The 21,812-nt window shown below is 37.1% G+C and overlaps 1 protein-coding gene across 2 annotated transcripts in view; it reads right to left on the bottom strand.

Annotated features, from left to right (window-relative positions):
- Positions 1-21,812, bottom strand: part of LOC131439303 (GTP-binding protein Di-Ras2) — a 273,635-nt gene that overhangs the window by 52,750 nt on the left and 199,073 nt on the right. For both annotated transcript variants that reach the window (XM_058610163.1, XM_058610162.1), the window contains one exon: positions 5,860-6,313. In XM_058610163.1, coding sequence (XP_058466146.1) covers positions 5,860-5,948 — 89 coding nt within the window. In that variant the 5' untranslated portion in view covers positions 5,949-6,313. The remainder of the gene's footprint in view (positions 1-5,859; positions 6,314-21,812) is intronic.

The following is a 21,812-nucleotide window of genomic DNA, read 5'->3' as shown; positions in this document are numbered from 1 at the left end:
TTTGTAGTTTTCCAAATGATATTGTGATATATAAGGATGGCTTTTATCGTATCAAAGAACGCTCACTGGCAACTCTTCAACGATTGAATCAGTGCCATCAAAGAGAGACGGATATCATCGCAACAACAAAAACCCGGCATGGCTCATTTAACATAGAATCGACAACAGTGCGAGAGCGAATTTCTCTCTATGACATTTCTGAGAATCAAAGGTTAGCACGCTACTGTGGGGATCCTCTCTGAAGCAACAAACGGTCGCTTATTCTCGTTTCGCGATTCGATTCTATACAGGCAGTTGATAATTGCGATAGAATCATTTTACTCTTGCCGCTTATTCCAACTATGTGCATATAACCTTTGTATAAGTTGTGTTTATGAAAATGTCTTTGAATGCTCAACACAAGGGTTTTGAAATATTGCAATCTTGTACGAGAATCATCAAGTTAAATCATCGCTTCGATTTTCTGCGATAATTGTCAACTTGCGATTCTCTCTTGGGAAATTCCACACAGCAACGATCATTATCAGACTGTAAATTTTTTTAAGGGCGTGAAATACTCAGAGTATGAAGTAGAGCGAAGAAATGTAGCAAAATTCTCTCACGGTTCATGCATTGAGAGACTCGAGTTCTTGTAGCATCTTCTACCGGATTGAAAATGTTGTATACAATATAGATAACAATATAGCAGCTCCGGTCAAATTTTCGGCAATCATCAACACTGGTGATATATTCAAAATTATCCTTTCGGAGAAATATCCCTCTCGGCGAAATGACCCTTTTTGGCGAAGTAACGATTACCGGTGAAATGGCCCATTCGGTGAAGGAACTTTCGGTGAAACAACCCCCGTCATTCAAAGTAGGTGTTTTGAGTGCGTACAATTTGTTTACGTTTTGTAAAATATAATTGACGAACAAAGGGCCCTTAAATCCTCGCAGGGAAACGGAAGCTCATCTCCTTCTAGAAAAAGGGTTACAACGAGATCCAATTAAAAAAAAAATTATTTAAAAAATCGGCTCAATCGGCCACGTAAAGCTTGTGCGCAAATAGGCCTGAATAGAAAAATATCTTTTAAATAAAAAAAAAAGTTTCTGTTCTATTCCATATTTTTCGACTTTGGATAGTAGTAATGGAATGTCAATCCTGTCGAAAGCTTTGATGAAGTCAGTGTATAGGGTTTCTACACAGTTCTCATTGTTCAGAGCTTCCGAAGTGAACGTAATGAATTCCAAGAGATTTGTTGAAGTAGAGCTTCCTTTGAAAAAGCCATGTTGTGTTGTTACTTTTGCAGTGCACGAGATAATGACTATTCCTCGATAATGACGTACGTCTGATTTTGAGCCTGATTTAAATACAGGTACAGGTACTGTACTAGCAATGAGGATTTCCATATTTCTAGAAATATTTTCCGTTTGTTAGATATAAGTTGACGAGATGGTGTAGCGGTGTTGTGAATTCAGTTGCTAATTGTTTCAAAACTATTGGTTCTGGTTCTTTTGCTGCGTTGAGGTTTTCAAGTGCAATGAAGATTTCTTACTTTGATAATTGATTGATAATTTCATTCGATAATTCCGGTATGAAGAAGAAGTAGTCACGCTCACGGTCTATCTCGACATATGATCGCAAATTTATTTGTCAATTTTTTTCAAAAAATAGACTTCCGACATATGAAATGAGTCTTGATGGAGTAAAAGCTCGAAATCATTTTAATTAAGTATATAGTTGGATATAATGCTTTGATTATTTCTGAGCGGGTTCGACGAGTAAATACCAGTAAATTGTGTTTAAAGTTGATTCAAAATTCAGAATGGTGCCTTCCGCTTTTTTAATAGTCTTCAAATGAGGATTGAGATTGAAATTGATCCATTGAGAATGTTTCGAAACATTTGAAACCGTTCCAACATCCAAGATGACAACGGAGGAATGCAGAACGATTCGCAGTATGTATGAGCAAAGGAAATTCTGCACCCCAGAAGAGATGAAAACACTCTTCTAGAACAGGATATCGCATCAGAAAGGATTCATTCACTCTAGGAAGAACGACGAACCCCTCTGACTATAGCTCCTTACTACATTGGATGAGAAACGAGACCCGGATACGTAGTTACGTCAATGCGGGACAGTTACATATCAGATGGTATGAAGTACCGTAATCGCATTCACACAAATGACACGAATAATACTTAGCCCGCAGAATAGTAGCCATGTGATAGTTAAGTTTGCAATGCCAAGGAAGGAGGGGGGGGGGGGGGGGTTAGGTTTAGGTTTAATCTGCTAGCCTCGTTTAGACCAGAGACATTTTCCAATAACTTTTCTCAAACGAACGAAGAGCATTTTTGTAAGCCCTCCGAGCTGACACGAACGCATCCAACGCATCTTTGGGCCGGTGGTTCCGAGCTCTTCTACATAGTTTCCTTAGTCTAGCAAGTTCAGCATTCCATCAAGGAGATGTTCTAGTAGCTTGCACAATTCGAAGTGGATACGACATATGCTGCAACTTTGAGTGAGTTTGTATCGTCCACAACATTTTTCAAGTCAATTGGGGATTCAACTGATTGATTGGTACCCGTAAAATCTAGTCGCCAAGCCCTCTTCATAGAAGTCTCAGTTTGTAGATTCGGGATTACAATATGTGACAATATCAAATTTAACGTTTGAATTATCAAAAGAGATGTAGATGATCAGATAACGAAGGTTCGAGCTCATCGGGAATGAGTCAATTTTCTAATGGCGTTTTTCATTGAGAAACACTGGTGGCGTGGATTGCTCTGGTTTTGCACTTTCGAGCAGAAATCGCAATGAAACACCGTCAAAATGTTGCATATCTGCTCGAAAGTGCAAAATCAGAGCAATCCACGCTACCAGTGCTTCTCAATGAAAAACGGCATAAGTCATGCAAAACATCTGTGCTGCCCCAAATGATATGGTGAGCATTTACATCACTGCCGATTATAATCGGTAAATCACTTTTGCAGTAGCATAATACAACCTTTTTGGAGTCATAACTTGGTGAAGGTTAGTTATGCGACAAATATGCCGAACAATAGACTTATTTACTGTCTGTAACAGCATAAATATCCCGAGTTGTGGGCTCAGGTATGAGAGGCACATCGAGAGCACTATTTGAAAGAATACTATTTGAAAGTTGTTGAAGGTAACGAATACTGGATTTAATAACTTTCTAATTTTTCCTTTTGGAAAAATGGAAACCAAAGCTATAGCTTACCTTTTGTAAAAGTCTGTATAAATTCATAGTTGCTGTACCTTTATGTTGAAGATTGATCTGAGCTACTCTATTATCTTTTAAAAGTAAGGAGTGTATCGATAAGTAGTTAGCAACATTCAAACAGTTATTACTCTGAAATGGTTTAATTTTTTGCAACGTGTTTTGGGGTGACATGTTTGTTTACATGTCAATAACAGCTGCGCAATCGATTGGTTTCGGTACGGTTTATCGTTTCAATGATGAACAGGAAAAACCCATCGGCGTCGACGCGGGATTTGGCCAAGCAGTTCAACACCAGCATCGGAATGATTCAACGGATCAAAGTTCGGAACTCCCTGAAAACGTACAAGAAACAGAAGGTACCGAAAAAGTCCCTGGTACAGCAAGTTCAGGCCAAAACAAGAGCGCGAAAACTTTATAACCGGATTCTACAGAATAAAGACGGATGCATCCTGATCGACGACGAAACCTACGCCAATGAAAACTCTCGAGCGCTGCCCGGACCGCAATATTATACGAAATCGGTGTACCAGGACCTGGACGACGCTGACATCACGGTGGCGATGGAAAAGTTTGGGCAGAAGGTGTTGGTCTGGCAAGCAATTTGTACCTGTGGTTTGCGGTCGTCGATTTTCTTCACGAAGGGCACAATTAACGCCAAGGTGTACGAGGAAGGATGTTTGAAAAAGAGAATGCTGCCACTGTACAGAAAGCATAAGGCTCCTCCTCTCTTCTGGCCGGATTTGGCTTCAGCCCACTACGCCAACTTCGTTCTACAGTGGTTGTCAAAAATAATATACAATTCATGGAAAAGGACATCAACCCACTGAACTGCCCGGATCTTCGGCCAATTGAAAGATATTGGGCAATTGTCAAGCGGTACTTTCGGAAGGAAGGTACAGTGTCCCAAAACATGCAGGAGTTTAAAAAAAACTGGACAGCTGCCACCAGGAAAGTCACAAAAGTAACTGTGCAGAATTTAATAAAGAATGTCAAGTCCAAAGTGCGAGCGTTTAAAAGAAACTAGGATTTTATTCAATATAATCAGTGAAATGCATAAAAATGTAATTTTTCTACAATATATCGAAAACTGATGTCAAAATATGTTTTTTTTTTTCGCTTTTTTATTCAATAATAAATGTTGCTAACTACTTTTCGATACACTCCTTAATGTACACTCCATCTCCAGCACTTATCGTACAGCAACTAGATGAAACCAAATATATTGGTTTATACACTGAAGTCTTTTTTTTATGCGAATTTACGTACCGCATAAAAAAAACCCGCATAAAAAAAACCGCATAACTCTGAAAATTCGCATAAAAAAAACGCATAACTCTAAAACTTCGCATAAAAAAACCGCATAACTCTGAAACTTCGCATAAAAAAAGACCGCAGAAGGGTAAACCGCATAACTCTGAAAATTCTCATAAATAAAAACCGCATAACTCTGAAACTTCGCATAAAAAAAACCGCATAACTCTGAAAATTCGCATAAAAAAAGTCGCGTAAAACAACCGCATAAAAAAAGACCGCATAAAAAAGACCTCAGTGTATTCGCCTATAGCGAGCGATGGATAGTTTTCTTGGGATAGTTCAAGCATTTAAAATCCCACAAGGTGCAAAGAATGAAAAGGTTCACTGTGTCAGAGCTTCGCTTAACGCAGTAAGGAAGATGCCCAAGATATTCCGTTCACGACTATCGTATTTAAGCTCCTGCATCCATCTAGTCATCGGCACGGAAGCTTTAATATTTGTGGCATTTTACGGCATGGAACAGAAAACCATAGGATACGTTTTTGATTGAAAATAATTCCGCCGGATGCCATATGGCTTACCTGTTTGGTGAATTTATACCATCGGAACAGGTGGACCGTAGCGTCTAGGCTGTTCAGAAAGGGAAGTTGACATGGATGGGTAACTAAAACTGGCACTGGATTCAGCCAACTAAAACTGTTCCTGTATTCTGGTCTGAACTGAATGAGTCAACTACGCAATGAATGAACGAAGCAACAAATTTTTACCTATTTTACCAATTAAAAATGTTAGAAAATTTTTATTTCAAATTGTTTATGGTTATTTCATAATACTGAAAATTCTATCACATATTGCTGATCATATCTCCGATGACGTGAGGAAAAAATTATGTTGATACGTTAAATAAAAACAACAGATATTCACAATAAAAAACTTATCATTCGCCCTATATGAAAAATTTTGTAAAGGTGCCCATGGTAAAGTAAGACATATGCACGCCAATAGAATGATTTGCTATGGTATTTTTGTACCGTTTGACTGTAACACAGTTGCTCAATTTAATTAACGATTAAAAATTTGAACTAGTTAGGTAATTGTTTTACCTAATTAGTTACCGTATGCTTCATGATGTATCTAAATTAATTTATTAACGAGGGATATTCAAAAAGTTAGAGAGCAGTTTTCTAATTAAAAATTACAACCGAATTGTGATGGTTAGTAATCAAACAGAGCACGTTGCCAAGTTTAATTCACTACTAGCATGACACCACTCATTTGAACTTCAAAGCCAAACAAGTCTCATATATGATAATGATGATACCATTGAACCTAGTAGATAAAATCATCTACTGAAAAAAGAGTAAAAAACAGCACTCACTTCTCGCGTTTGGGTTTATCTTCCGGGCTGTCGTCCTTCATAAAGGATGGCTGCAAGCTGAACCGTCTTCTCAGATGTCGTCCCTTCATTTCGCCGGATTTCCTCGTTTTGGTGTGCTTCGGGTTGTGCAAATACGGTAAAAAAAACTGGACACCAGTTCTCGGCTTCCTTCCTGAACACGCGATTGTCGTATATTTGCCCGTTTACTAGCTCTTACTACAGGTTGGTACCGTTCTGTTCACAGGCAATGTTCGCTGCAAGCGATACTTGAAGATCGCTAATATGGAACGGGTTCCGCGAGGATGGGGTTTTAATCAAGTTTTTCTCATTGCATCATCATTATTCTTCGTCTGCTGCTTTCCAGTTGATCGCCGTTGTCACAGCTGCACCAGTGCCCCCTTCGTGCCGGTGAATTTACCACACTAGCAGTGGGTTGTAATGAAAGTTGACTGGCCTGAAAAAAGCAAGGACAAAAAAGGATTAATCAGAAGATATTTACGAGCTTTTCCGTTCATACTGAAGAGGAAATTGCCTTTCGTAAAGGGAGTGTTTCTCGTTTTTTTTTGCTTCTGCGGAGCGATCAACTCAGTGTCAACGTGAGCTGGAGCTAATATTTGTAGTAATCATCTAGCTTGACAAATGATTAACATATTATACTGCCATTTATAAGGAATTTATTATCGCGGAACCTGTTTTATATTGAGATTTAAATTTTGTGTTTGTATTCAAAAGAACCCCAAAGTACAAATCTTTCGCTGAGTACTAAAAAAATGAAAGTATGATAAGATTAATAACTCTTTCAAAAAATTGTTTTTATTAAGCACATCTTTTTTGTATGTTCCAGAGCTGGCTAACGGAACGAGTTATCCCAAGATTGAGAGCTAGACATTAAAGCAGTATATGTGTGATTTATTTATCTGCAATTAAATTAAGTTTGATACAGTCATATTGTCAGGGCCGATTAATTAGATATTAGATATTACTCCGTTCAACTGAATCTTCATGTCACCGGTTATGGGTTTCAATTCCTCCATTGGATATTTGTCATATGAGTGTAGAATGTTTTTTCTCTTCGTCCAAATTCTTATAAACATTATGATGGGATTTAAATTCTAGCTCTAATGAATACTTCAAGCAAATCTCGAATCTATAGACCCTAGGTCAAATTTGCGTTTACGCTAATTTTTAGTTAGTAGAAGAATCTTTTTTGCTTGCTGTTATTTTTGCCGATGTGGGATTTTCCAGCTTGTTGTACATTAGTAGCAGGTGATAGTTTCGTTGATGAGAGTTTTATTAAACCCTGTCTCAAAAGTACCATGATTTTGAAACAGTAAGCGACATATCAGTTGGAAAGCATCGCTTGGTAATTTAGAACAAAAGCGAGACTATTGACGCACCCGAATCCACATACTTAAAAAAATCCCTATGATTTTACATCTTAAAAGATGCACATAAATGGAGCGTCGCAGTTCACGCAAATTCACGTGCAAGAACATTTAAATATTGTGTCTAAAATTCCATGACATGAAATTCGGTGAAATAAAAAAAAATACTGATAGCAACCGCCGCGACTTGAACCGACAATCAATGGATCGCAAGTATGTCTGTTAATCGACTGGCCACAGAAGCATACATTTGCTTTGTTGGTAAAAGGTGCAGTCAAATGTATACAGTCGCACCTGCTAGCAGATTGCAAGTTACAGTCGAAACCAGTAAAATTCAAGCTAACCTAACATTAAGTCATTACAAATGAAATTTTCCGTCATTTGACAAATTAGGTTTTTATGAATTACATCGTATGAGGGATTAAGTCACCTGTAAAATTCAATTTTTTTGGTGTGCATGAATATAAGCGAAAATATTCCGGAAGTTTCCCTTGAGTCACAACGTCAGAGGAAGCGATACGAAACGATTGAATATTCTATCCATCAAATGAGACTCCCAGAATTCATCGTTGAATAACCGTACTTAGTCATTTGAAGTTATGCTTACTCAGTAATTTGTAATATTTGAATGGCTCTAAAAACCGCTTTTGCCAAATTTAACAAATGTTTACAACTGATGAGTCTTTTTTGCCATCATTTATTTATCTACACGAGAGCTAAAATTATGAGCCAGGACTGAGTTCTACTGGATTCAAGAACTATATTTGAAATCTGGGTCAATTTAGTTGCAAAATTCAGATTCGGAATCGATGGAACTATGGAATTAAACTCATTTTCCGAATTCTGGTTCTGAATCGAGTTCTAGAATTGAATTCTACACACTTAAAAAATGTTACATCTTTATAGATGCACATAAAAGGAGCGTCGCGATTTACTTACATTCACAATACAAAGCATTTAAAGATAAGTCATTTCATTAACTTCACAGTTGTTTTAGCTGAAGCTCACATAGATACAGACGCAAAATTTATGTTTACATGTTAGTAGATGTAATATTGTGTCATCACCGAAGAAATTACGGCATACTTGAATTTACGTCAAGCGTAAATTTCATTTTTTCTAAGAGTGTAGACTTAAATTCCAAACCTTAATAAAGGAACTGAATTCAGGTAAAAAATCTAGCTCGAGAATCCGTGTTCCGAATTTAGTTCCAGCATGTAAGTTCTGAATTCTAGAAATGAACACTGAAACTGAGTTTAGGAATTTAATTCTTGAACTTAAATCAGGAATGGAATTCTGGTTTAGAAGTCAGTTCTAAAATTCATGAATTCTGAGGATGAAATCCTAAATCAGAATTCTGGAATCGAATCCCGAACATAAGCTAAGGAATTAAATTCAGTTCCAAAATATCAAGAATCCAGCTCCAAAATCTAGGAGTAGGATTCAGTTCCAAAGTTATAATTTTTAATGCTGAACCTGTCATCTGGAACAAAATTCTGAATTTGAAGTGTGAAACTAAATTTGGATCTAGAAATTAATTTCAGAATCCAGGTGGATCAGAATCCAGGTTCAGAATTCAGTTCTAGAATTTAATTAAAAACTACAAGGATCAGCCCCGTAGGGTTGTTCGAGCCATTAATGTGGAACAAGGCAACCAAAATTTTTAATGATCGACATTTTTAATCAATCGCCACACTTTTGAATCTGCAAATGCACGAGAGTCTGTTTAGTCTTTATTATGAACCAACACAGAACACGCGAACCAAGAATATAGACTATATTTGTCATGATTTGTATTTGTTTTTTAGCCAACGAAATTACATCAATAGCCCAAATGTATGCAATTATATGTTTATACAAGCATGCGGCATAAATATCGATATTTAAGCTTCTTTTCGCCAAGCTTGTGTTCAAGATTCGTATGCAAGTAGATATTTTTATAGCGTTTCTTTGCCATTACTACCATTCTGTGATTTCGGTTGAAGCGATAAAATTTTTCTCATTATCAATCGAGTTCATCTTATATAAATAAGAAATTAATCTTATGCACTCAAAATTTACCCTGGGGGAGTTGTCAATTTCTCAGGCGAAACGACATAACATGGGATTTCATCCAGTCTTGCATGACACAAGATCAGAGCATAGCAATTAAAGCTTCAAATCGTTTTATGGCACTTTTTGTCTTGCTGTTTAGCAGTAACCTACCTCTAGAAAGCTACATGTAGGACTGAAACGTTAGCTTTTTTTTTTTTGCATAAATATCTGTTTATTAATCTTAGTTTTGTGTATTACATCAACATTTTACAGTACAAGTGTTTTGACCCTTTGGCCTTTCATCTTTGTTGTTCATACGATTCGTTATTAATATTAGGTGTTTTAGTTACTCTTGTTTTACATACTAATGTTTAATCATAATATTTATTTTAATTATTTATAAAATGTCTACACCCAAACCTCCATTTACGTAACTTATATATGTATATATGTATTAATATACGTACACATGTGTGCAAATATTTGTATTTCTTAATACATATAAATATTGGTGAAGTAAAAGCGATCATTTATATGTATACATATTTACACATATATGTAGACGAGTGAGTGTGTAAGCATACATACATACATATAAAGGGTTCGTAAAAGGAGGTTTGGGTGTACCTACTTATAACTATCCCTAACCTAATACGTACAAATTTTGAATTATTTGTATTTCAGAGATTGAGCACCTCTCTTCAAATTTCGTGCAGTATTGTTCGAATTTTTGTTCTAGTATATCCAGTGAGGCCATCTCATGTACTTCACTAGTTCTTGTCCAAGGGGGTAGATTTAGAATCATCTTTAAGATCTTACTTTGAATGCGCTGAAGCCTAAGTTTGTGTGTACGTGCACAGCCCCGCCAAACAGGGACTGCGTATTCAATTGCGGGGTAGATGATTTGTTTATAGACAGCCATCTGATTCTTCAGGCATAGTTTAGATGTTCTACAAATCAGCGGATACAGAGACCTAATGAGTATGCTGCATTTTTGAATGATTTTGTCAACATGTGACCTGAATATCAGATGTCTGTCAAAGGTGAGTCCTAGATAGATAACTTCATCGGACCATTGAATGACCTCATCACCGAATCGTATTCAGCATTCGTCTGATGGAACAAGTTTTGGAGATCTTGAATGTGGTTGTTTCCACATTGCCATTCTTTACAAAGGTCGTGTCATTAATGCTCTGAAAAATAAACTACAGACAGGTCTGGACGCTTTAACGGAATATTTTACAAGCTGGAAAATTGTGATCAATGCAGCAAAAACTCAGGTCATCTTGTTTGATGACCTGAGTTTTTGCTGCATTGATCACAATTTTCCAGCTTGTAAAATATTCCGTTAAAGCGTCCAGACCTGTCTGTAGTTTATTTTTCAGAGCATTAATGACACGACCTTTGTAAAGAATGGCAGTATCATCAGCAAATTGTGACAGAACACCACCACCTGGAAGAGGTGGGATGTCTGATGTGAAAATGTTGTGTAGAATGGGACCTAGGATACTTCCCTGGGGTACACCAGCAGGAATAGTAAATCTTTCTGAAAGTGCATTATTCAGAGAAACCTGGAATGCTCTATCTGCAAGATAATTTTTGATAATTTTAATAAGATACATGGGAAAATTATACCGATGCAGTTTGAACACCAGTCCATCGTGCCACACATTATCGAATGCCTTTTCAATATCCAATATTGCCATGGCAGTCGTTTTGGACACTGATTTGTTTTGCTGGATGACGTTGTTAACCCTTGTGAGTTGGTGGATGGTGGATCTTCCTTTCCGGAACCCAAACTGTTCTTCCAGAAATATATCCTGTTCATCTGCGAAAGCAAGAATTCGCCTTTGTATTGACTTTTCAAACAGCTTGGATAGGGCAGAGAGTAAGCTGATGGGCCGATAGCTCTTGGAAAAGGAAGGATCTTTCCCCGGTTTCAAAACTGGGATAACTTTAGCTAACTTCCACATTGAAGGGAAGTAACCAAGCTCCCAGCACCTGTTAAAAATTTTAGCTAAGAAGACAAATGAGCGAATACTCAAATGTTTCAGCTCAATGTTGAATGTGTTGTCGAAACCGGGGGCCTTCATATTTTTGGATTTTTTCACAAAAGCCATCAGCTCATTCGCAGTGACTCTACTTTCCTCAGGAACCAAGCTGTCTGATTGGTCAACCTCAGCTACGCTATCAGCAACGGCTCTTTCATATGGACTAACAATGTTAAGTCCTAAATTGTGAGAACACACAAACTGCTGGCCTAGCGCATTTGCTTTCTCTACTGGTGTGATTAAAGGTATTCCTTCAGCTGCGTCCTGGGGTGACATCAGAGGAGGAATAGGCTTCGGTTTTTTCTTAAGCACCTTCGTTAAGGACCAGAAGGGCTTTGAATGTGGGAGAATTTCTCGAAGCTTTTGCTGGGAGTTCCTGTTGCGAAGCTCAGATATCCTTTCCTGGATTATCCTAGTTAAGTTGTTATAAGTAGTCTTCCTATCTAGAATGCCAGTTCGTTGATACTACCTCCGGAAGATATTCCGAAGTCGGATGAGTTTCTTGGTGACACTGTCGATTTGAAGAGAGGAACTCGGCATATGTTGTACTGGAACCGTCCTATCACGAGCGACTGTGATTGAATGCTGGAAGGAAGATAGGGCTGCATCGATTTCCATCAGGGAATCAAGTGGCAAATCGATATTAATAAGTTGGTCGGCGATATGTTGATATTGAACCCAATCGGTGCGATAATAGTTCCTCCGAGGTTGAATAGGCACTGTTTCTGGTGAAGATCCCAACGTCAATATTACTGGAAAGTGGTCAGAAGAGAGCTCGTTGAAGACGGAGAGCTGTCTATGGCGATGTTGCTGATGAATATATCCAAAATGGAATGAACTCCCGATCTGGAAAGTCGCGTTAGTTGATCCGGTGCGAAGATGTTGTATTGTCCAGCTTCGTAATCTTCGGCAAGTACGAATCCGTTTCGATTCTGTCTTCTGTTTCCCCACAGCTCATGCCGTGCGTTCAGGTCCCCAGCTATGATGAATTTGTTCTGTCGACGAGTGAGCATAGCCAGATCTCTCTTCAATGATGCACATGTACCATCTCGAAGATTGGTTTGTTTGGGGCAGTATGCTGCAATGATGATGATGGGTCCCATCGTCGTTGTAATCTCAATTCCGATGGCTTCTATGAGTTGCAATTTAAAGGCTGACAGAAGCCTGTGCTGAATGGATCGTTTAATGGCTATGGCAACTCCCCCTCCTCTGGTAGTTGCCCTGTCGAGCCTGTGAATCCTGTAATTGGAAATAAAAATAGAAATTTCAGGTTTAAGATGAGTTTCAGTTAAAATAGCAATATCGGCATTCTTCTCTTGAAGAAAGTCGGACAATTCAGCAGTTTTGCTCCTGAGTGAGCAAGCATTCCAATTTACTATAACCAACTCATTATATTGCATATTCGATGATGAATTTGCCTAAGGCGTTGATTTGATCTAACCGCGTTCTGCAGTTTCGTAGTTTTGTTGTCATTGTTTCAAAAATGATGATCAGTTGTTCAGCAGAAAATAAATCAATGCCCCATCCAGGAGGGATTTTTGAGGAAGATTCTTTTTGTGATCCAGCGGCTGAATCTTTTGGATTGCTGCGAGGAAGTGGCGGCAAATTCGGAATATCCCTCTTCGGTGGGAGCCGTGGGAAATTAACTTCATCCTTCTGTGGAACATTCTTGCGCGTTGATTGTTTGCGGGACGCCTGTTGTCGAATTTTTGTGAACTCAGCACGTTTGGGACACGATTTGCTAGTGGATGGATGGTCGCCATCACAAATCACACATTTTACAGCGATGTCATCTAGTAGGCAATCGTTGGTATTGTGTGGTTCGGCACATTTGCCGCACCGACTTTTCATGTGGCAATTCCTCGCTCCATGGCCGTAGTTCAAACAGTTCGTGCACTGTGTGACATCCCGATGTACCGGTTTATACTTTTGCCATTCGATGATTATGTGAAATAACGATTTAATCGTTTTCAGTTGACTCATGGTGATGGAGCCTTTCTCCAGATGAATCAGGTACAGTTGATCTCTAAACTTTTTGTCCGTATTATGTCGGTTCATTTTAAATACCATCAAAGGCTTTAGTCCAGCCTCCGACAGTGCCTGCTTTAGTTCGGCTTCCATCATGTCGGGTAGTCCTCGAAGTACAACCTTCATACGTTTGTTGGCGGCAATATCGTGTGTGAAGTATTCCGCTTTAGTCTGCTTCAGATAGCATTCCACTCCTTTGTAGTGGTTCAAAGCCGGAACAGTTATTTTGTATCCTTCAGTACATAAACGGATTGTTGCCTGTAGTCCTTTGCTGATCAGTGTGTTGAAATCCGAGCGTAGAGTTGGTGGGAAGCCCTTCAGGTAGAAAGGCCGCATTTTTTCCTTCTTCTGCAGTTCCTCTTCGACATCTACTGACAGATCAGCATATTGGTTTTTACTCAGCAAACGGTCGTTTACCTGTACATCACTTGGCTTCAGACGCTTAGCATCCTTTGGATCCTTCTCGGATCTATGGCGGTTTTTACCCATAGCTTGGGTAGGTAGACAACTGCGAATAAAAAATAAAACAAAATCGTAATTAGTCGTAGTAGGTTATTCGTCTATCCACATCGAGTGTTAGATGACGAATGAAACGTTAGCTATAATTTTGCTTATATTAATAGCTTCGCGTGCTTTCAACAGCTTCGCTTTTGCATCGATTGACCAATCAGAGCGCTGCTTTCCCTTTGATATATCGCTTACTCCCTCAAAACCGTCGACTATGGCAGGGAAATCCGGTATTCCGGAGTTTTTTTTGCAGACAAAAAAGGACACTGCTAGCTAATAATCAACATTTTAATGATATACATTTAAAAATACATGGCTATGAACATTCAAATCAATACGTAGAAATATTTCCAATCAAATGGTGACATGGTATTAATAATTGATACAAAATTGACTGAGCTGTAATTGTTCAAAACCTGACCACATTTCTACGTGTATATTTTTTGAGTTTCTAGTTTGCACCACTATATAGAAAACAAAAATGTGTTCCACATTAAAAGAAACTCTATGTCGAATTCTTGCAAAAAAATCGTCTTATTTATAATATTTAGGCGCATTAATACAGCTTGTGTTGTTATATCTATGAAATAAATTAATCAAAGTGGTTGAACAAAACATTTTTCTGATTTTCCTTAGATGGTGTTCCAAATTCACAATCGAATTAAACGCTAGCTCTCGGAATATTATTCTAGTAACAACGATCACACCAAATATGTAAGAATACATTCGAACAAAATGTAGCATTGATATTTGTCAAATGAAAAGCGTAGCCGTGCTTAGTCTCTTATGATGTCAATTTTCGGTTCATTATCTTTATTTTTATGATATGTTGGTAAAACAACATGATTATTAACTGAATACGCTTCAGGATAAAGTAAACATTTTCAGTAGGTCTTGCTTTTCAATGACTGCTTTTTGCTTTACCATAAATCTATTAATCTATCACATCATTTGAGGTAAAAGGTTCAAAGTGATATCCGGGTAGAAAATTAGAGTTACGATCTTTGAAAGGAATGCATTCTTCAAGTAACGCATTTTCGAATCATGAATAATTTTCATGGGAGAACAGTTATTGCTCATGATTTCATGATAAGTTAAAATGATTGGTTTCATGTTTTTCTAACCATAACAACAGTAACGCATTTCTTTCCGTGTAGAGTTGACACATTTTACTTGATTTTTAAGAAAGGTAGTTAAAAATCGGATGAAAATAACAATGAAATGCTATAGCGAATCTACCTTTATTCCAGAACTTCTAGACAGACATCGATTTCGTTTCGAGTGAGTGTCACGCTTTAAATTAAACACCACATCCTTTTTTTGTACATGGGCAGCTTGTTAGCAGCGCACATGGTGTATGTAAATCTGTTGCCTCAATCAGAGAAAACTATTTTTAGCAGATTTATCCAATCATCACCCGGGTGGGCTCGCATCAGGTAATTGAAAAGCATAGTGTTCCGGCTGTAAAACTCGTTTCTATTATCATTCGAATGTAAAGGGGAAAGTTTTCACGTTCGGGACGCGCACAGCGTGATGAGTGAGATCATCGCTTTTCTCGTCAACCTACCAGGCCTGGGTTCGATTTCCAACCGCGTGAAATAAAAAAAAATATTACTCGATGCTTCAAATGATGGGAAATAGTAGACCGGTGTCGTATAGTTCAAACTAATAAATCGAATACCTAGGGTAACGGTACCACCATGCATCTCAGCTCCAGAACTCATCTCATTTACGAAAACCATTAGTTAGAGTGAGATCTGCTCTCTCTGTTCGATAGATTGACTTTAAGAGTAAGATGAAAAAAGGTGCATTCACTTCGAGTTTCCGCGTCGTTATAACAGCATTAATGCACAATTTTAGAACTACTTTTTTGCTTCTTAGAGCGACAGCAAAGATATAGTATCCGATTTTATCACAACCCGTAATTGAAGGACAATTAATCGCCAAAATAACATGATGACTCTATTGGTGAGATAACTGTTGGTACAATAGCCCTACTTGTTGGCAGCTCTGTTTGAAAATCTATGTTGGTCAGAAAGGAAAAGTTTATCCCGGCAGAGATGTGAAACTGTATCCAATCTGTAGAATCAAACCCAGGATCGACCCTTTTTGAAAGATGAACAGAAAGCATACTGCGAACGACACATAAAATCGTCTACCAACCTTAAATCCCGATTAAATTTTCGTCTTCATGAAACCGAATGGCGTACGGCATCCTCGAAACTTGTTCACCGGTCGATTCCATGGGGCTTGTTTCACAAAGGAACACATTTCAAGAGAAGCTCGGACTGTGCATGCAATCGAAAGAAGTCTTAGTTTGATAAACTTATCGCCTCTGATGTTATGCGATTCAATGCATTTCCCGACACAGATTTTCGATATGTTAAGTATCGAGTAGTATGGAATACATTTTAATTTGAATAATTCACAATCTAAATAAGTTTTCACTGGTATAAGTAGCAACAATATTGTACCTTCGATATTAGAAGTGGATCAGTTTGTTCCAATCAATATTTTAATAGAAATATCAAATATTTTACTTGTGCGTTCCTGTTAAGCTTGACAAACAATCTCACAGTAAATGCAGTTTGAAAAATTAGTTTTAAATGAACGAGCTCTAGTTAAAGGTAATAATTGTAGCGTTTTAAATTTACAAACTTTTCAGTTGAAATGATTCAACTCAAATTCACCTATTTCATCTAATGTTTTTGTTTGTTATAATCATACATTTTTGTTTGTTTCAAAAATAAAATGATTTTCGATTTTCGATACTACTTTTATTTCAATTTAAATTTCTTTTTGCCTTTCTCATATAGAAAGGTTATGCAATCACTGTGAAAACCGAGGCCCGGAGGGCCGAGTGTCATATACCATTCGACTCAGTTCGACGAGTACGCAAAATGTCGTGTGTGTGTGTGTGTGTGTATGTGTGTATGTAACGTTTTTTACACTAACTTTTCTCGGAGATGGCAGAACCGATTTTCACAAACTTAGATTCAAATGAAAGCTCTTTAGATCCCATAATCAATTCCTGAATTTGATTTTGATCTCACTTTCAGTTCTGGAGTTGTGGGGTAAAATGTGCAAAAAATGAAAATATGTTTTCTAATTTTTCTCATAGATGGCGCGACCGATTTTCACAAACTTGGGTTCAAATGAAAGGTCCTGCGGTCTCATGCGGAATTTCTGAATTTCATCCGGATCTGATCTGCGGATCCGGAAATATAGGGTAAAATGTGATAAGAATTTTATACCATCACTGAAAAGGGCGAATAAGCGTAAAAAATTGTCTAAATCGATCTCAAATCTTCTCCAATTGATAGTTCTTATCAGTAGACGGTCAAACAAACCGATTATTATTCTTTCAAAAATCGAAGAAAATTATTTTGAAGAATACCACAGTATATGATATATGATATATGATATATTATAGTATGATTGATATAAGAAAGGCATCATTACACCACAAGGTGGATTAAAACAGGTTTTTAATTCTTGAAAACCAATCAAGCCGTGATATTTTAATGAATATCCAATGTTTTGGTACTTCATCAGTTCGGTCAAGATCTCTGCATTAAATATTTAAAAAAAATTGTTTTCTTATGTTATGCAATTTTCAAAAATATTATCCATTCTCAATACATACGTTTGAATTGTGGAAAACTCCTTACGAATTTATAACAACGGGCATCTTTATCTGCGGGGTAAAATGATCTGGTTTATAAAAAAATAACACTAATACGACTCATTTAAACAGTAAATTTTGTTGTATCATTACACCATTAAGATCGTAGATAAATTGAATCAAATAGCAGGATTGAATCAAAATACACATTTCCGATACCATCAACTCAACTTTGGTTCACATGTAATAAATATTTAGTTTATTTCCACAATAAAGTCAGTTGACCCGGAGGGCCGAGTGTCATATACCATTCTACCAAGTTCGTCGAGTACACAGATTGTCTGTATGTGTGTATGTGTGTGTATGTATGTATGTCACATTTTTATGCACTCACTTTTCTCGGAGATGGCTGAGCCGATTTTTATGAACTCAGGTTCTTGTAACCCATACTAAGTTCCTGAATTTGATTCGAATCCAATTTTTTTTCCGAAATGACAGGGTGATTAGTCCAAATTCCTACTTAAAATTACTTCCTTAATTTTCACAGAGATGGCGTAACCGGTTCTCCTAGGATCAAATGAAAGGTCTCATAGTCCCATACAAAACTCCCAAATTTCATCCGTATTCAAAATTGGATAGCGTCACCTAAAGCGATAAAATAAAAACGTAGAACAATTTCTAATCTGGCCTCGAAACTATTCCAATCGATAGCTATTATCCTGGTTTCCAGTTTCTTATTCCAGAAGCACCGGAAATAGTGCTAATATATTCCAAAATGGATTTCACTCACTTTTACGATGGCTTTACCGATTTGCACAAACTTAGGTTAAAATTAATGACCTTATGGTCCCATATTGAATTCCTGAATTTAATCCGGATTCGCTATCCGGTTCCGGAATAACAGGTTAAAGATTGTTCAATTACTTATACCGTCACTAAAAGCGGCAAAGTAAAAAACGTAAAATAGTTTCTAAACTTGCTTTTCGGCTTTTCTGGTTCCCGGTTATCGATTACCGACCGAAGATTGTAGCTATAAAATAAATCCCAGTCGCTTTTCTCGATCCGACTTCGATCATACCGTTTATTTTTCAAGAATCACATTCATATATGAGAATATGTGAGATATGACAAAGGCATCATTACACCACTAGTTGGATTAAAAGAGGTTTTCTCATTTGACATGCTAAAAATTGTGATTCAAATCAAATAGAGAACACTGTTGATGTTGAAGGGAGAAAATAGTTCAAAAAAATACTCTAACTAGAAATCATTATAAATTAAATTTTAAAATCTACTTACAGTTTTATTATTTCAAACATCCTGCTAATCGATTAAAATTCAATCAATTGGTTTGAAAACTTATACTCGATTATTGAATAATCGAATAATTCGTTAAACCCGACATTCCTATCCACAGATCGTAGATTTTCTCATGCATTGGAAAAAAATCACAGATTTCTACATACTTTTAGGAATATTTTGAACAAATTTCTATTTTGGAGACCATTTCTCCAAGATTTTCTGATTTTTAATTACATCAAGAATGCGTCACAGCTGGTTAAAAGGTTCTTCATTTCAAACACAGATGGGTAGTTATCAGCTCTATGAAGTTGCTTTAAATGGGGATTTACTCAAAGTTGGGAAGTCTCCAATTTATCAACCAAATGTGATTAAATGTGACTAAAATGGAAACAATATCTTTGCTTTGGTTCTAAGAAGCAATACCGCAGAGAAACTAATTCGAAAATTGTGTATTACTGCTATTATAGTGACACAAAAACTCGAAGCGAATGTACATATTTCCATCTTAACCATAAAGTCAATCTATCGAACAGAGACACCGACGACACGAACTGCCACTCGTTTATCGAATCTGTATCGCAAATTTAACTACCGTGAACTTCCTTGAAAAAAAAAATAAACTGGCTACACTATTTGATAAATTATTGATTTTGAAAAAACGTTACCATAACCTTGCTTACTGCTTTTCAAATAGATTTTGGAATGTAAACAAAACAAATTTTCAATCCGTTTTACAAGCCGTAAATTTTAACTAGGAAAATTTCAAGAAATGCCACAGGAAAATCCTGTAACAAGTGAAGATGGCAGATAAAAATTCGATTTCAAAATTTGCTGCATTTTGTCTTGTACTTTTCTAACAATACAGTTTCTTTCAGCTGTCGTATAAAATCAGTTAGAGCAAGCCCGACCGATCTAAACAGTATTCTAGAAGCTTTCCTATCGATGACTGGTCCGAAAATTCTTTGGGATAATAATAATTGAACGCCTAATAACGAATGATATTAACAAACGAATATTAGGAAAAGAAAGCGAACTAAAATGAGTTAATTATATTAGAAACATAAACCGGATCCATTACACCGATTCCTTACTTATTATCGTTTACATGAGACTTCGATTCAATTAGTATGTAGAGTGTTTCGAACAATACTTTCGATGCTTCGGAAATCGAAAACCAAGGACCCGGAGGATAGTTTGTTTGACCATCGACAAGAAATTGTTTTTAAAATAATTTTGAAATTTTCGAACTTTTCTTGATTCGTCACTTATATTTATTTGTTTAATTTATTTCGCGCGTTTTCTAAAACATTTCACTATGCATTTTAAGATTCAGAAGTATCATCCAAAAAATCAACATCAGCATACGAAACCATTCATAATATTCTGACAATTTTTATCAGGAAACTAATTTGAGTACATAAATCTGAAATGATTTAGTCTTATGTATTTATTAATAATAATATGTTGTATAATACGAACATTTGTAAGTGATTTCATAGCATCAAACTATTCTTAAGCACCAGTTCGTGCTCGCATCTCACACGACGCAGTCGAAAATCATTTACGGTCGCAAATCATATACGGTCGAAACAACAGAAACAAAGACAGTACAGTGAACAATAGAGTGTACTGAATGGTCAAATACGATTTAACAAAGCCGGAATCTTGGCCTACAAGACCAAATTCAATTTGTATAGATTTCAAGCGTTGCAAAGTTAGACCAGCAGCAAATGAAATTGAAATCTTACTTAAAGAACGAATGCATCTAGACGCTAATAAAGTAAGCGAGATTCAATTCAACAAGGCGTCTAACTGTGTGTACATTATGTTTAAACGTGAAAGCGATGCAATTGCATTCGCTTCGGTTAACAACGAGGTGTACAGTGTTGAGTGTGATAACATTACATACAAAATCCCTGTGCACATGGTGGACAATGCCATAGAAGTACGCGTGCATGACCTCCCTCCGCAGGTCACCGATTAGTACGTTCGGGAGAATATGTCGCGGTACGGTGAAATCCTTTCCATCGAAAGGGAAGTATGACGGAATTTTTTCCCCGGTATCCGGAATGGCGTGCGAGTGGTACGTATGCATCTACGTAAGGCAATTCCATCTTACATCATTTGTGGTCAAGGTGGGACACATCCGTGTAAATCGCTGATTACCTATGAAAATCAGCTGGTTACATGCCAGTTTTGTGAACAACCTGCACACTACGGTAAACCTTGCACCGAAACTGCGAAAAGAACATCTTCAGCCAAAGACAAGGTCAACCGTTCAACAATGGAAACTAGTGAGCGCAGTACTCCTGTTTCACCATCAAACCAACCAGCAACTGCAACCAATGTACAACAAGGCGCATCTACAGCAACTAGCAACGAGCTCAAGACTGCGAACATCAAGGAAAACGAAAAGAAGACGTAAATCAACAACAAAACCACCGGAGCGGCAATGGATGACGAGACGAGTCACGAACAAAGTGCCCCTCAACCCTCGCAGGAGGGAAATGGAAGCTCTTCTACTCCTAGAAAAAGATCCACTTCAAAAAATGTATTATTAAAAAAATAGGCTAATTCGGCCACATAAAGCTTGTACGCAAATAGGCCTGAATAAAAATAACTTTTAAATAATAAAAAAATTCTTAAGCTGCAAATGTTAGCAGAAAAATCGATTTCACGTCAATAAGTGCTCTAAAAAGTTGAGCCTTGTATATCACGAACTCAGATATAGACTTGATACTATAACTCAATTATTGGGTTTTTAGGATGCCCGCCTTCTTTAATACATAATTCATGTAAACGAAAGTTGCGTTTTAGTAACAATGGCGAAAAGCTGAATGAAAATTGATAGATATAAGTCTTTATTAGAAACTTAATAATCTCTTTATCATTTTTTTCGATTTAAACTGACTTTCACATTGTTCACTGAGTTTACATTTTTTCTTTGCTCTGAAATTGTGTATTGGACCGAAATTCAAAATTACGATTCAGAACAATTCCGATACATTTGAAGACTTTGTT

Source organism: Malaya genurostris, chromosome 3, assembly GCF_030247185.1.
Source record: "Malaya genurostris strain Urasoe2022 chromosome 3, Malgen_1.1, whole genome shotgun sequence".
Taxonomy (NCBI): domain Eukaryota; kingdom Metazoa; phylum Arthropoda; class Insecta; order Diptera; family Culicidae; genus Malaya; species Malaya genurostris.
This window is presented reverse-complemented; position numbering and strand designations above follow the sequence as displayed.